We start from the raw sequence: 18,042 nt of genomic DNA on the forward strand, positions 1-18,042 counted from the left end.
ATTATAATAAGAAAAGGAATACATTAAATATATATATGTTTGTGGGAGCAAACATACATTTTTGTTTTACCTTGAGAGTGATTACAGATTACTCGAGTGGGGATATCTAATATCCTAGAATAATACAAATAGTGATAAATTATAATATGTTTGTGTGAGTGAACATAAATTATTTCACCCTGGGAGTGAAAGTTTTTTGCTGGTACTGTCCTCATTTTTGGAGATATTTAATATCCTAGAATAATACAAATAGTGATAGGTATTAATTTTATTCATAAGCACAAATCTAAGCAAAGTCACTGTACCAACAATGAAACTATTGCAATAACAGTATCAATAAAAAAGATCAATAGTAAATATGATTGTAAAATGTATTGCAGCTTACGTAATGAGCGGCCATCTTGTAGCACACCTGTAGTGCCACTATATGCAAAGTGACCCTCCCACCATGCAGCGTGCTATAAAAGCTGCACACATTCCATCCCATCACAACAACTTGAGTACCAACCATGTTCCGTGTAGTTGTGCTGCTGTTGCTGGCTGCAGGTTCCTGTGAGTGTCACTGAGGCACACATGACCATAGATCCGTTACATCCCATATCTAATAACTTTTCCTCCGCAGGTGTCGAGTGTGTAGAGTTGACCCAGCCACCGTCTGTCACTCTGCAGTCTGGTCAGAGTCTGAGCATCGACTGTCAGGTGTCTTATTCTGTTAGCTACTCCACAAACTGGGTCAGGCATCCTGCTGGGAAAGGACTGGAGTGGATGGGGTACGCGTATACTGGCAAATCTTACTTCAAGGACTCACTGAAGAACCAGTTCAGTTTTAATGTGAACCCCTCCAGCAAAACAGTGACTCTAAATGGACAGAATATGCAGCCTGGAGACACGGCTGTGTATTACTGTGCCAGACACCCACACACAACAACACAAAGCATCAGCAGACTAGAACAAAAACAACAACACTGTGCAGCGTGACAAACATGTTCTAGTCACTCGTTAAATGGAGTCCAGTCCCAGGGGTCTCAAAGCAGAGTCGAGGCAGAGTCTGCGTGAGAAAAAGAACTGTATTCACTTTAAAATCCCGTTTTAACCACGTGACTAAATGTGTTAACTACTTCTACCTGACCTGTGGTAGGTTTGAAGTTATCATGAATGTAAAACTGCATGTTCGCAGCTGAGTGTGAAGCGACTGGGATGAAAATCAGCACTTCCAAGTCTAAGTCTGTGGTTCTCACCCGGAAAAGGGTGGAGTGACAATTTCAGGTTGGCGACGAGATCCTGCCCCAAGTGGAGGAGTTCGAGTACCTTGTGTCTTGTTCGCGATTAAGGGAAGAGTGGATTGTGAGATCGACAGGCTGGTCGGCATCTGCAGTGATGCGGAGCCTGTATCGAGCCATCTGGTGAAAAAGGAGCTGAGCTGGAAGGCAAAGCTCTCAATTTACTGGTCGATCCATGTTCCCATCCTTACCTATGGTCATGAGCTTTGGGTTATGACCGAAAGGACAAGACCACGGGTACAAGCGGCCGAAAAGAGTTTCCTCAGTCGGGTGGCGGGGCTCTCCTTTAGAGATAGGGTGAGAAGCTCTGTCATTCAGGAGGAGCTCAGACTAAAGCCACTGCTCCTCCACATGGAGAGGAGCCAGATGAGGTGGTTCGGTCATCAGCTCAGGTTGCCCCCGGAAGTCTTCCTGGGGAGGTGTTTAGGGCGGTGGAAGGCCACGGGGAAGACCCAGGACACGTGGAGAGACTAGATCTCCCATATGGTCTGGGAACGCCACAAGATCCACCAGGACGAGCTGAAAGAAGTTGCTGGGGAGAGGGAGGTCTGGACTTGTCTGCTTAGGCTGCTGCCCCCGCGACCTGACTTTAGATAAGCGGACAAAGATGAATGAATGGATAAAATTATATGTAAACATTTTATATTTTCACACTGTTGAGTTCCCAGGAAATGGTCATACTGCTTGCTTACAGGAAGTTGCTCTTTGTGTCGCCCAATGTGTTAATTGAGCTTTCATTTTTGTGTTTGCACTGTGTAGCAACACATTATGTAATAACAGTGCATTATGTAACAATGTAAAACATTTTCACCTCATGTAATAACGCCACATTTTGTAATAAACGTTGACGCTTTTTGTAATATTAGTCTGCTTGGATATACATGATTAATAATTGATGATTATTACGATATGTTTTGTGACTATTGATGAGTTGATTTATTATTTTAGACAGCACTTGTTTTTCTTTTATTTTACTTAATTTTTTATCTGCAATTTAGAGGAAAAAATATACATTAACTTGAATATAAAAAAATAAATAACATATCTTAGTTGAACTTGTGCAAATCTTAAAAGAAGAAATACATCCATTTTTACTGCTTGTCCCTCTCAATTGTAATACTATTTTTAGAAAATAAAAAACTTAAGGATAATAACATTAATATAACAACAATAATATTAAGAATGATAAATAAAAAAATTTGAATATGTTTGTGTGAGTGAACATAAATTATTTCCCCCTGGGAGTGAAAGTTTTTTGCTGATACTGTCCTCATTTTTGGAGATATTTAATATCCTAGAATAATACAAATAGTGATAGGTATTAATTTTATTCATAAGCACAAATCTAAGCAAAGTCACTGTACCAACAATGAAACTATTGCAATAACAGTATCAACAAAAAAGATCAATAGTAAACATGATTGTAAAATGTATTGCAGCTTACGTAATGAGCGGCCATCTTGCAGCACACCTGTAGTGCCACTATATGCAAAGTGACCCTCCCACCATGCAGCGTGCTATAAAAGCTGCACACATTCCATCCCATCACAACAACTTGAGTACCAACCATGTTCCGTGTAGTTGTGCTGCTGTTGCTGGCTGCAGGTTCCTGTGAGTGTCACTGAGGCACACATGACCATAGATCCGTTACATCCCATATCTAATAACTTTTCCTCCGCAGGTGTCGAGTGTGAAGAGTTGACCCAGCCACCGTCTGTCACTCTGCAGTCTGGTCAGAGTCTCAGCATCGACTGTCGGGTGTCTTATTCTGTGGCTAGCTACTACACAGCGTGGGTCAGACATCCTGCTGGGAAAGGACTGGAGTGGATTGGGATGAAGTCTACTAGCTATTCTTACTACAAGGACTCACTGAAGAACCAGTTCAGTATTAATGTGAACCCCTCCAGCAACACAGTGACTCTAAATGGACAGAATATGCAGCCTGGAGACACGGCTGTGTATTACTGTGCCAGACAACCACAACAACACAAAGCATCAGCAGACTAGAACAAAAACAACAACACTGTGCAGCGTGACAAACATGTTCTAGTCACTTGTTAAATGGAATCCAAAGAACTGTATTCACTTCTATATCACATTTTTACGACGCGCCTAAATTTGTTAGCGACTTCTATCTGAGCTATGGTAGGCCTGAGGTTAATATATGTCTGCTTAGGCTGATGCCCCCACGACCCGACTTTGGATAAGCGGGCGAAGGAAATGGCCCGATAAACTTCTGCTTGCTTACAGGAAGTTGCTCTTTGTGTTGCCCAGTATTTGTTTGTTGTGCTGCAATGTTTGTGTTTACAATGTTATTTCAATGTAATTTCAGAAAGCTGAGGACCGGGGGCCCTGACTTGTCCCTTCACTTTTAGTCTTATTTTGTATATTCCGGAGAACCATTGTCCTCTGCAGTAGACATTTGATTTTTGTCTATTTATTTTGTCAGATTTACAGGAGCGCTCCGCTGTTTTTAAGGACAAACTACGAAAAAAGCTAGTCAAAGATAATTTCTATGACAGCAATTTAGTGTTGGAAAGAATCTGCAAAAATGTGAGTTACTCACAAGTTTTTTTTAACTACACTCGTGGTCCACCAGTTGAATCATCCAAATGATGAAAAAGAGAGGACCTATAGAGGTGCCTTAAGGAACGACTCAGTTATGTAAATCACAAGTTTGGACACCTGTGTTGTATGTTTGCTAGCTTGGTTAAAATGTCAATGCAAGGATCTGTCAATGTGTTTACGGGGGTTCGAGTTCTTCTATACAACAAGAGCACTCTACTGTTTTTAGGAATTTGCTGGACAATTTTAATTTTTCTCCCAAATTTTGAACTGAACTCGGGGGCCGGTATGGTGTTATTGAAGTTGATTGGAAAGTTGAATAGAACTGAATTACAGTATATTAAAGAAATCCACATCACACTTCTGCCAAACATGTTTTATCATCTGTGGTGTTTCACAGTTTGTCTTTCAAAAGAGTGCTTTAAACGCCCTACAACTCGGACGCTAGAAGTTGCAGGTCAAACCACTGTTCATTTAAGCTGAAGAGATTTGGTTACACTTAAATGTTTACATCAGTGACGTGCGGTGAGGTTCATTGCTGGTGAGGCACTGACTTCATCACAGTCAGATTTACAAACATATGAAACCTAAAGAGTATCTTATTCACCATTTGATTGGCAGCAGTTAATGGGTTATGTTTAAAAGCTCATACCAGCATTCTTCCCTGCTTGGCACTCAGCATCAAGGGTTGGAATTAGGACACATTTTACCACACCCAGTGTGTGTGTGACAATCATTGGTACTTTAACTTAACTTTAACTTTACACATACAAACTGTAGCACACAAAAAAGTACATTTTATAAAAACAACTTTATTATGGTCTTACCTTTGCTTATAAATGAAGTCCATGCGCTGCTCTTTCTGAACAAAAGCATCTATAACTTGTTAATAGAAGTCTTCCTTATCTTTCTTCAGTTTTAAAAGTCTCTCTGTCTCGATGGAGATCTTCCTTTAATTATTACCTCCTGCTTCGATTGAAAGTCCAGTTTAGAAAACTGTTTTATTTTAGATATGTAATCCTTCATGTTAAAAGTCCAGGCGAGAGGAAAAATTAATCGATCGCTAACTGTTGCTGCTTGTTGTCACTTCTTCTGCAGCCGAGTAGTCGGAAAAATGATCCCTGGGATCACTAGCACCCTCTACCACCATGAGGCGGGATTACTGCGAGCCTCAGCCAGTGCGTCTTCGCAGCCGTTTTATGATTGCTCAGCACAAGAAATACGTTAACACACATACAGTTGTTGACAAAATACACTGTACATTATATACGTCAGCTAATTAAACTATGGAAATGTATAATATAATTCATATAGCAATACGGTCTCACTGCACAGCAGGCCAGCAGTTAGCCGAGTCATTGCGCAATCCATGGTGAGGCTCAACTGGCTGCTGATCACCGCAAGTCTCTTCTCAGTATTTGAACGGCAAATGTGAAAATTCAGCGACTTTGAATAAAAATAATCTAAAACTGGTGAAGTTAAATGGAAAATAACTTTATAGTATAATCATTGGATACATATAACAATTTAATTATTATTTTTTTCTTTTTACATTTTTTTTCTTTCCATGATGGCACGTGAGGCCCCGCCTCACCTGCCTCCCCTGACTCCACGTCACTGGTTTACATTAATGCTGGATTTGAATTATTTCTATATTAGACAACAGCAAAAGTCGTTGGTAAATCTACTGCAAATTCAACTTACAGATATTTTGGTTGCACTTTTGATATTACTGAAAATGAGAGCAGAAAAGGTTTACTCTTGTTAATTCAACCGAAAGTGATGGTGGCACCTAAATAAGAAGTGAATGCATTGGCCATTAATTGTAGTTTACTTGCTTGTCTGTATCCATAATTCATTTATATCTAATTCCCTTACAAGAAATCACAAGAATATAGGAAACTTCACCTGCAGTGTCCACTATTTATTTCACAGTCACACTGCTTGATGGCCGACAGCACTGTCTTTTGTTTGTCTGCTTGTCAAAGTGGTCTGAATTTCTATCTGTTTTAATTTATTTTTTAGCCAATTTAAGTAAATTGTACTAGTTTTAAGCGTAACAATTGATGAATGAAGGCTTACTTCCAAAAAGTGGCATTTCTGACTGCTTTTGTTGGATTTGGAAATCTGGAGGCCTTTGACCTGCTGAAGCCAGGAGATGTTTTGCTAGCTGAAATTTTGGCCTTCCACCTGCCACAGCCCGGATCTATCCTGGCCCCAGCTTGGCCTTCCATTGCCTACAGACTGGGTCTGCTAACTTAATCTTGGCCTTCCACTGCCTACAGACAGGATCTGCTAGCTGCAGACCGGATCTGCTAGCTTCATCCTGGCCTTCCATCTGCCACAGCCTGGATCTGCTAGCTTCATCTTGGCCTTCCATCCGCCACAGCCTGGATCTATCCTAGTCTCAGCTTGGCCTTCCAGTACCTACAGTCTGGGTCTGCTAGCTGCATCTTGGCCCTCCATCTGCCACAGCCTGGCTCTAACCTAGCCCCAGCTTGGCCTCTCACTGCCTACAGACTGGGTCTGCTAGCTTCATCTTGGCCTTCCATCTGCCACAGCCTGGATCTATCTTAGCCTCAGACTGACTAAGGTTGGGCCTCTGCTAGCCTTAGCTTGGCCTTCCAACTGCTGTAGCCTGGACATCTGAACTTTGAATATTGGACCTGGGTAGGTAGTGAAACAATTTAACAATGACTTTGACAAAAGCTCTGTATTTAATATTAATGCTTTTTCCTGGACTTGTTTTCTGCAATTGTAGTGGGGTACCTGACCAGGTGCTCCACCAACCTTTAACTCTACCGAACGCAATAACAATCACCTGGTCCTACGAAACTACAGCATTTACACAAAGCTTATTGATATCTACATGTGGGTCAGTGCTAAATAATTCTAACCAGCTTCATTTATGGTGTATTTCTGTGTTAAATAGATGTTTTTCTCCTTCTGAAATTACTCATTTTGACATTGTGAAGCCAAGTAATGTTGTCATCGGGTTACCTTGCCATATGAAACGAAACATTTTTATATTGCTCTTACTTCTTCTATCAGGCAATGTGCAACCAAATCCAGGCCCAGCTTTGTACAACATCAGTACTCCTGATGAATTTAGAGATAGGTCAGGTCTTGGTTTAATTCATTAAAATATTAGAAGTCTACTGCCAAAATTAGACTTAGTCAAAATCTGGATTCAAACAACCAATGCAGACATATTTATCTTATCAGAAACCTGGCTAACCAAAGCAGTCTCTGACAAGGACATTGCTATAAATGGATATAATGTCTTCCGATGCGATCGTCCTCGAAAAGGTGGAGGAGTGGCTATGTATATCAAAAACAAATTTAATGTTACCTTATTATCATCACTGTCAATCACTAAACAATGTGAACTCCTTGCCCTGCAGCTTGAATTCTCACATGGCCAACATCTCGCAATTGTAGGCTGTTATAGACCTCCCTCTGCCTCCACTGAAGCCCTTGCCTCGCTTGAATCCTTTATGAGTGGGTTAAATGCTAGTGAACTTCTCTTGGTTGGTGATTTAAATTTTGACTGGTTGACTTCCTCTTCTGATAACCTTAAAGCTGTATGCAACTCACTCAGGCCCGGCCCTAACCAATCTGGCGCCCTAGGCAAGATTTTAGGTGGCGCCCCCCCACATCGGCACCTTGAGGATTCTGGCGGGAACTCTCGTTCAACCCTTTTTCGATCACGCATGCACCTCCTGGTACCCCAGCACCTCCAAAACCCTCAAATCTAAACTCCAAACATCTCAGAACAAGCTAGTCAAGTTACTTCTAGACCTCCACCCCAGATCCCACCTCACCCCTACCCACTTCTCTAAAGTGGGCTGGCTCAAGGTGGAGGACAGAGTTAAACAACTTGCACTGAGCCTAGTCTATAAAATCCACTACACCTCCCTGATACCGAAGTACATGTCAAACTACTTCCTTAACGTAAATAACCGCCATAACCACAACACCAGGGGGAGCTCCACTAACCACGTTAAACCCAGATTCCGAACTAACAAAGGTCTTAACTCATTCTCTTTCTATGCCACATCAATGTGGAATACGCTCCCAACAGGTATAAAAGAAAGGGCATCTCTATCCTCCTTCAAAACCGCAATAAAAGTTCACCTCCAGGCAGCTACAACCCTAAACTAACACCCTCCCCGGATTGCTAATAATCAAATGTAAACAATCAAATGCAGATACTTTTTCTTATGCCTTCCGATCTCTCTCTCTCTCTCTCTATGTCCACTACTTGCTGTCCATATTCTACCCCCCCACCCCCCTCCACACCCCTGATTGTAAATAATGTAAATAATTCAATGTGATTATCTTGTGTGATGACTGCATTATGATGATAGTATATATGATAGTATATATCTGTATAATGAATCAATTTAAGTGGATCCCGACTTAAACAAGTTGAAAAACTTATTCAGGTGTTACCATTTAGTGGTCAATTGTACGGAATATGTACTTCACTGTGCAACCTACTAATAAAAGTCTCAATCAATCAATCAATCAACAAGAAAAAAAAAAAATTGATAAATAAATGAATACAAAAAATAAAAAAGGAATATATGAAATACAATATTTTTTACATACATAAACACAAAATAAAACGTGTCAACAAGTTGCATAAAATAAATTAAAAATACAATATAAATAAGGCACTGCACAAAACAAGATATCAAACCAGTATGACTTTAACAACTATATTACAAAAAAAGGGAATCCTACAGAGTTCTCTATTTGTGCTTTTTAATATTGCATTAACTAGAATGACTTACAAATTACTGTACACCAGGGAGTACTGTAATTACCTAACGTTACATTATTATTTTCCATAACAATTAAGCCCCCTCCACAATATTAACCCGACGTTAAAACAGAACTAGCTATTTTTTGATTAGCAATTGCCGAATCATGTAACATTAGCTTAATGCTAAAAAGACAGGTTACTATCACATTCTGTAACAGACAAATAATTTAATGTAGGCTAACGTTACCTACCTGCTACCTCTGTCTTTTTGTCGTTTTCCTTCTTTTCTCTTTTTTCTTCCCTGTTGTAACAAATAATATTTCTATTAAATAGGCTTTACTTTGCATTTTAATTAACGTGGGATTATTTTATGTATTTAGAAATAATAGTACCAACTTTTTTTTTTTTTTTTTTTTTCCCCTCCAACATTTGTGGCACTGGCGTGGCGCCCCCTGATGGACGGCGGCCTTAGCATTTGCCTATACGGCCTATGCCACGGGCCGGCCCTGAACTCACTAAACCTAACTCAATTAATCACTTCCCCAACTCGACCCAATACTAAAAACTCCTCAAAATCATCTTTACTTGATCTAATTCTAACCAACGCTCCCCATAAGTACACTGGCACTGGGGTGTTTGCCAATGACTTGAGTGACCATTGTACAATTGCAGCTGTAAGAAACTGCAAGCTACCAAAATCAAAACCCACTATTACATGCAAAAGAAATATTAAAAACTTTTGCCTCCCAGCTTTTATATACGATTTAGCTGCCTTTCAGTGGAACAGAGTTGCTTTAATTGATGATATTGAGATAGCGTTGAAATACTTTTATAATGAATCTCAACGTATAGTCAATAAACATGCTCCCTTTCGAAAACTTAGAGTTAAAGGTCGAAATAATCCCTGGTTTTCCTCTGCAATTGGAAACCTTCTCAAAGAGAGAGACGTTGCTTGGGCCAGGGCTCGAAAAACAAAGACAGAGGCTGACTGGCTTAGCTTTCGCCAGCTTAGAAATAAATGTACTTCGCTTGTTAAGAGGGCCAAGTCTGATTTTTACCTGCATGAATGCAAAAAACATATAAATGATCCCAAAAAGTTTTGGCAAACCATAAAAGCTTCTTTAAATCATGTGACAACAAATGACTTTCCAAGTCCTTTAATTACTCAATCTGGTACTTTGTCTGATAAGACAACTATATCAAATTGTTTTAATGAGTATTTTGTTTCTGCCGGATCCTTGTTTGAGTCGTTGAATCCTCAATTGTCAAATGTTGGTTCAACTAATGTTAATATACCAAATACACCACAGGCTGTAAATAGACGCAGCACCTGCACTTTTGAGTTCACACCGGTATCAATATCCGAGGTAAACAGTGCACTAAAGAGCCTGGACACAACTAAAGCAGCAGGACCTGACCAAATTGAACCCTTTTTCTTAAAATTGGCTGCTGATTTTGTTGCTGAGCCTCTCTCGCATATTTTTAACCTAAGTCTAACAAGTAAAAGCATTCCAAAAATCTGGAAATCGGCCTTTGTTCTTCCCCTGCTAAAAGGGGGTGAACCCACAAATATAAATAATTACAGACCAATTTCTAAATTATGCATTTTAGCAAAATTGTTTGAGAAGATCATCAGTAACCAGCTAGAGGATTTTTTAGAATCAAACAATATTATATCTCCATTTCAATCTGGTTTTAGAAAACAGCATAGCACTATTACAGCTGCTCTAAAGGTCCTCAATGATTTAATCGAGGCTGTAGACGGCAAGAAATATTGTGTCGCCCTATTTATTGATTTGTCAAAAGCATTTGACACAGTAGACCACAGTCTGTTAATTCAAGCCCTTCATCACGTTGGATTATCTAAAAATGCAGCTGCTTGGTTCACAGACTATCTCTCCAGCAGAACACAACGTGTACAGGTGGCTGGGACCACCTCTTCATTACTGGACATTACCAAAGGCGTTCCACAAGGCTCAATGCTGGAGCCCATTTTATTTTCTATCTACATAAATAATCTTTGTAATAATTTGTCAAATGCAATGTACCATTTTTATGCAGACGACACCATTATTTATTGCTGTTCAACCTCCATCACTCAGGCTTTTGAGTTTTTACTAGCTGCTTTTGATGTCATCCAGGCTCGCTTATTTGATCTTAAATTGGTTTTAAATACAGATAAAAGCAAGGTAATGGTTTTCTCTCATTCAAGGGTGCTACTGGAAAATATTCCAAATATTGTAACATCAAATGGAAACCATATAGAGCAGGTCTTAAATTACAAGTACTTGGGTTTTACTCTTGATCAGGAGCTTTCATTTAAAGCCCATATTAACAACTTGGTCTCTAAGCTTAGGGTAAAGCTTGGTTTCTTTTTTAGAAATAAAAACTGCTTCTCTCTTAAAGTCAGAAAGAAATTGGTGACAGCAACTATCTTGCCTGTAATTGATTATGGAGACGTGCTTTATTTTAGTGCTTCATCTAAATGCCTCCAGTCCTTGGACACCGTTTTTCATTCAGCACTAAGATTTGTTACTGGCTGTCGTAGTCTCACCCACCATTGTCAACTGTATATGAAGTCAGACTTATCTTCATTGAGTGCATGCAGATACACACATCGGCTGACTATCATTTATAAGGCTCTTTTAGGTTTAATACCTCCATACTTGTGTACTCTGTTACAAAGAAAAAGCAGCTCTTACGCATTACGTTCTAACCATTTGTATGTTTTAACTGTTCCTCATGTACGGACTGAATTTGGCAAAAGAGCTTTTGGCATTGCTGCCCCTATGGCATGGAATGCATTGCAGACGAAACTGAAACTTACAGAACTACTTCCATTTGGAGCCTTCCGTTCTGTCCTGAGGGACAAACAGCGAGAGACGTTTGCACAGTGCCTGTGTTTTTAAAGATGTAAATCTCTGTTGTTTTACAGTTCTCTTATGTATTTTAAAATGTATGTCTTAATGTATTATTTTTTAAACTGCTCTGTGACATGTGCTGTTGACCTCTTGGCCAGGTCACCCTTGTGAAAGAGATCTTGATCTCAATGGGTTTTCTTATCTGGTTAAATAAAGGTTCTAACTTGAATTTTTGGCTAAAAACTTTGGCTTAAAGTTACCCTTAATCGTACCGGCAATTATTATTTGCATCGAATCCTTGTAAAACGAATCATTACTCCCCTGATAAAATTAGTTTTTGTAATTGAGTTTATTATTAACACCTTTGGACGTTGACAATAAAGTGAACCGCATGAAAATCTGTCGAAATTGGGCAAGTTGTGATCTATTTTCTTTCTTTTTCAAATACACAATACATTGAACATAAAACAAGAAACCAATGTGTACAAGAGGAAAAATGTGTGTGTAAACTGACAAAAAGAAAAAAAAAGATATGAAATATAATAATATATTTTCATTAAACTGTGTACATGCATAGACACTTTTATAGACACTTAATGTCAGGCTGTTCTCCACCAGTGCTGACGTGTCTAGGGTGTTCTGTCGTCCTTTGCGTCGCAATTTGTACATTATGTTTTGTTTTATGACGTGTTTATTGTTAGTTATTGTGTATTATTCCCCGCACAGTTAATAAGTAGTTAGTGGGAGTGTAAGTTTAGACAGCATGTTGTGTAGTCAAGTACTCTTAACTGTTAATGACAATTGAGACTGCAAAGGTCTTAAATACAAGATTGAGTGCACAATTGCGACAAGAAGAATTTTCACATTATTGTCGCGTGTGATTTTTATTATTAGGTAGTGGTTGCTGGGACATGAATCAGCGAATAGGCTGCAATGCAAGTTTTTCATGTGGGCAAGATATTCATTCTGTAATTATATTGATTATATCAATTTTTGTAATCACAGCTGAGGATACATCTTCTGAACACTCTCACCCATCTCTCAAGTCTTAGGAAGTAGTAATGCTTAAGTCCGGGTCAGTAAAGTCAAAGTCCAAGTCGAGTTGCAAGTCTTGGATATTTTCAAGTTGAGTCAGAAGTCATCAAAATTGTGACTTAAGTCCACACTTCTGATCACAATAGAGCAAAACCATTCAAGCACCCCTGCCGTGTTGCCTGTGCTATTATTTTGTGACAAATGTACGCACTTTTATCAAACTCCAAAGTTTGACCCCAAAAGGCAAACTGACTTGAAATTTCTCATGCAGTTCAATGTGGTCTACAGTGGAAAAAAAAACAACTGCAACTGTATGGTGTGAAGCCAAATCGCCACACAATGTGTTACAAATCTCCACGAGATGGACAAGGACATGTCTGTAAAATCTGACCAAGATTGGTTGAAAAAACATGGCAACCATTAAGCATAACATCTTTGATGGGGCACTGGTGCGACTTAGCAACTTATTGCCCATAAGTCAATGACTATTGATTATACAACTTTGAGGATATCTGTGTTAGATGTATGGGCAACACAAATATTATTCACAGTCACCTGATGGGGTGTTTTAATTATTTAATGTCAATGTATATATTATACAGTGACATTAGTTTCACTAACCTTAACAGATACAATTGTTGAGAGACACAATGTTTAACCCAGGCATTCTCAAACTGTGGTACGTGTACCACTTGTGGTACGCCAAAGAATCACTTAATTAAAGTACAGTGTTATATTTTGCTATATTCAAAAACAGTGTTACTGTTCAAACTGTGTGTAATGTTAAGTCAGGCCAAAATGATTGAACATACTTGTTAAATAAAACCCCTGGCCTGTTTTTAATGAATACTTAGCCCTACCACGCTAATTTATTTTAATGTTGATCATTATGGTGGTACTTTGAGAGCCAAATTTTTTCTGAGGTGGTACTTGGTGAAAAAAGTATGAGAACCACTAGTTTAACCAATAAAACAACCTGTACAGGCAATGTTTTAGTCAAGTGTTTACATTTCCGACTGCCATACAAGAGTAAAGACAATTTAACCAATGCAAAAAAAAGTTCTACATGAAACTGAAATAAAGTAAAACAACTTACTGCTTTGACTGTTCTCTCTGGACTTCTCCTTGATGACAGTTTGACATTTAAGACTTTGGTCAATGTTTTAGACATTCTTCAACTCTGTAGGTCCTGTAAGTTTGAAAATATACAGTATGCATCATATTTGTATTAAATATTATTACAATTGCTATATATATATATATATATATATATATATATATATATATATATATATATATATATATATATATATATATATATATATATATATATATATATATATATATATATATATATATATATATATAAATTAAACCCTTACAGGCTTAGATGTTTCTACTATTTGCTGTTCCAAAGTGTCGAAAAAAAACATTTTGTACACATATACCCTGTCAAAAATAATATTTAGTATTTTCCAAGTCTTTTTTAAATATAAATATTTCCTACCTTTGTTTCTGTGTCCCAAAAAAATCCTCTGCTACATGCTGGACTGGGGAGGTTTTTGTATGGGCATGTGTCACTGTGGTTATACAGCGGGACTAGGGTGGCACAGTGTTACACACCATAACAAAAACCTTTCATTATTCAAGCGGTGTGCACGCCCTCTGATGCACATTGTTATCTCTAAAAGGTTGATACGTATTTTCCCCAACTAAATCATAGTCAACTAAATGACTGTATAGACTTTTAGCTCAATTAAAAACAAGTTTATTTTATACAAAACATTAACACTGTAAACATTAGACTTGTTAGTTGTTTAGTTTGTATCACATGGCTGGAAATAAGATGTGTTAAAGTCAAGATATGCATTTTGTGGATTATAAATTCTTAATATCACTAATCTGTAAAGACAAATGTTTGAATTTATTCTAAAATATTATGGTAACTATACATTAACAATAATGGGTATGCATTTGGGGTTTAACAAAACGCCATAATCCTGGTTTAGTAAATACCTTGGTTTTAATGTCACGATTTGGTTCATCTTGGGGGCAGTAAGGGAACAAAAACGTAAAAAAATTAAACTGCTTAAGTCCTGTGTAGAATGCTTTAATGTTGTTTTTTTTAATCATAAATATTATTATTCTATTTGCAAATTTACTGGTACAGTCTGGTTACTTTCTGTTGTAACATCATTTACTAATTACATTTTTCATCACAATTATAAAAACAATACACAGAATGGCTGTCTGACAAGCTAACAATTAAATATTTAAATTAATGTATTATTTAATTTTAGTACATACAATATTTTTGAGCAATATACTTTTATAGAGTTATACTTGTATAGAGCTTTTCTACCTTCAAGATACTCAAAGCGCTTTGACACTATTTCCACATTCACCCATTCACACACCTTCACACACTGATGGCAGGAGCTGCCGTACAAGGCGCTAACCACGACCCATCAGGAGCAAGGGTGAAGTGTCTTGCTCAAGGACACAACGGACGTGACTAGGTTGGAAAAAGCGGGGGATCGAACCAAGAGCCCTCCGGTTACTGGCACCGCCACTCTCCCAACCACGCCAAGCGATCCCCTAATATTTTCGAGTAAAATAAATTTGGAGGTGCAAAATAACCAAACATAAGTGAAAACAACTATTGGCTTTGATTTAAAGTCCTAAAGTCCTGTACACAACAACAAAACAACTGAAAAAAATATTTTGTGATAAAATAAAATATTGATCTCATCACTCTAGTATTGACTATATACTGATATTACAGTAGACTTGGTATCATTACAGTCAATATTCGTATCAATTGGCTGCCGGCCCTTGTGTACATTCAAGAGATCTACCTTAGCATTGCTTCTTGTATGAAGTCCTAAACTCCTGTAAACAATAACAAAAGAATAACAGAATTTATTTTTTTATAATAGTAAAAAATACCGATCTAATCATTGTAGTATCAACCATATACCAATACTATACTTGGCATTAGTTCTGTCGAATATTTGTATCAGTCTGCTCACCCCTGTTTACATTCAAAAGCTCTAGTTTAGTGATTAGCATGGCTTATTGTGTCCTCCTCTGGTGTTTAGTGCAGCATGTTTAGCTGTTCCTCATTCATACCATGAATTGATTTAAGTGGACCCCGACTTAAACAAGTTGAAAAACTTATTCGGGTCTTACCATTTAGTGGTCAATTATACGGAATATGTACTGAACTGTGCAATCTATTAATAAAAGTTTCAATCAATCAATCAACAACTCTAGTCCTCCAGTGATAACGTCACTTTGAAGAATGTTAATGTTATTGTTGCTTATTTTCTTGCCATTGAGGCTAGGATTAGTTAGCCACCATCTATCTCACTTGCAAAGACATTGTCACGGCGCAGTCTCGAACCCACAATTCTCCTGCAGCAAGATCCACCAACACTCAGGCTGGCAGTATGCCAGGACACGCCCCCGCACGCGCCGGGCGCTTCACTCCCCCGCAACGCCGCAGCTGCAGACTACCGGCTATCCGCGCACCTGGCAATAATCAGGGAGACAGCATAAAGATCAGTGGACCCTTGGAATCAACGTCGTTAAGTCATCGTAGTAAGCATTTACGTTTCTGGCTTCCCTCCTGTTGTCCTCGCATTCGTTCTCCTCGTCCTCCTTGTTCCCTCGTCTCATGTTCCTTGTTTCTCCCGCAGTACCCGTACGTCTTGTCCCGTGTGCTCGCTCGATCTCTGTGCCTCGACCTCCTTCCGGACTTTGGACTGCCTTCATCGATCCTCGACCCTTGCCCGGACACGGACCTTGTCGCTTCTCTCCTGCCCTCGACCACCTGCCTGCTTACGGACACCCTTTTTGCCTCGCTCTCTTGGCCTGCCGAAAGATTCATCCATCACGCACGTACAACATCGTCTGGTATTATTCACATGGTTAAAATCACACACAGTCCTGCAACAAACACAGAGTAGCATACACCTCCCACTCACTCATCAAAGGTTACAATAAACCCGGTAACCTGAGTTTCTTCGTGGTGTCGTCCCCCTCCACCCCTCACGTACATAACAGACATGGCGTTGAGGAAACGGTCATTCGCTTGTCGTTGTCAAATATGCGTGACATGACTAGAATGTGTCATTATCACAATAACACAATAGTATTAAAAACTCTATCGTCGACTAAATTTACATCATTTATATCATATATCTAAATATATATCCAAAACGGCAAGCACTAATTTTAAAAGATAAAATAAAACTGCTAACAATGTAAACAGCCAACATGCTAACAACAGATGTGGTACACTGTAATATAATGGAAGCATCTTTTGATTCAATCGATGGTTGCTAAATTGCAAAATGACCATGTGATATTCAGTGTTGGGACTAAGTAACGCTTTACTTTAACGCCGTTAGTTTCGGCGGTAACTAGTAATCTAACGCGTTATTTTTTATATTCAGTAACTCAGTTACCGTTACTACATGATGCGTTACTGCGTTATTTTACGTTATTTTTTTATGTAGTATCGGCTAGAAACTGAAGATCTGAGTGTGTTTTATTGCCTTTGTGTGGGTGGGGGCGGGGGGGACTCTCATACCGTAGTCGAGGGGCGCAGGGGAGACGTATATGTACTAACAACCTTCACTTTACCCGGAAGAGGGTCTTTACAGCTGAGAGTGAATGACGAGGCCGGCGGTTTGTTGCAACTTTGTGACTTTATTGGACGCAGCCATCCACCAAGCTAGAGAACCTGCACACACTCACTGTCGCCACTCGCTCACCTCTCTCGCCCACTCACTCACTGACGTCACTCACCTCACATGTTGTCATATCTTAAAGGGCCACACACACACACATACGCTACTCTCATAACAACAAACATGACATCATGGTGAAGCCAGAAGTCGAGTGTCTTAACATTCTCACTACTTTTCTTTTGTCGAGCACAAAGAAAATAACATTTTAGTTAAATGTAAGTTGTGTCTTGGATCAAAGATCCTATCTACTTAAAGTTAAAGTTAAAGTGCCATTATGTTGCAGCTATTTAAAATAGTTTTGTCAATTTGTTCTGGCCTGAAATAAATTGGCCCTTTGAAACATATCTTTGTCTTTGTGTGTTGTATGTAGAGCACATTATTTGTGTGTTGTATGTAGACCACATTGTTTGTGTGTTGTATGTAGACCACATTGTTTGTGTGTTGTATGTAGACCACATTGTTTGTGTGTTGTATGTAGACCACATTGTTTGTGTGTTGTATGTAGACCACATTGTTTGTGTGTTGTATGTAGACCACATTGTTTGTGTGTTGTATGTAGACCACATTGTTTGTGTGTTGTATGTAGACCACATTGTTTGTATGTTGTATGTAGACCACATTGTTTGTGTGTTGTATGTAGACCACATTGTTTGTGTGTTGTATGTAGACCACATTGCTTAGCAGAGTTCAGTGATGCAAATGCATGTCAAGTTGATCAACATATTGTATTATTCTCCAGTGCAATAACAGTACTGAAATGAAGGCTAAAAGGG

The 18,042-nt window shown here is 38.8% G+C and overlaps 1 protein-coding gene and 1 gene segment (V, D, J or C); both read left to right on the plus strand.

Moving 5' to 3' along the window:
- The first annotated feature begins 506 nt into the window (after positions 1 to 506).
- On the plus strand, positions 507 to 1,081 carry LOC133642555 (immunoglobulin heavy variable 4-30-2-like). The segment is given in 2 exon segments: positions 507 to 552; positions 623 to 1,081. Coding segments are annotated over 2 exon segments (399 nt in total).
- Positions 1,082 to 2,897: 1,816 nt separating this feature from the next.
- Positions 2,898 to 18,042, plus strand: part of LOC133642547 (uncharacterized) — a 36,440-nt gene continuing 21,295 nt past the window's right edge. Inside the window, exon 1 of the mRNA XM_062036807.1 lies at positions 2,898 to 3,257. Within this exon, the coding sequence (XP_061892791.1) occupies positions 2,913 to 3,257 (345 nt within the window). The 5' untranslated portion in view covers positions 2,898 to 2,912. The remainder of the gene's footprint in view (positions 3,258 to 18,042) is intronic.

Source organism: Entelurus aequoreus, linkage group LG25 (genome assembly GCF_033978785.1).
Source record: "Entelurus aequoreus isolate RoL-2023_Sb linkage group LG25, RoL_Eaeq_v1.1, whole genome shotgun sequence".
In the NCBI taxonomy this organism is placed as follows: domain Eukaryota; kingdom Metazoa; phylum Chordata; class Actinopteri; order Syngnathiformes; family Syngnathidae; genus Entelurus; species Entelurus aequoreus.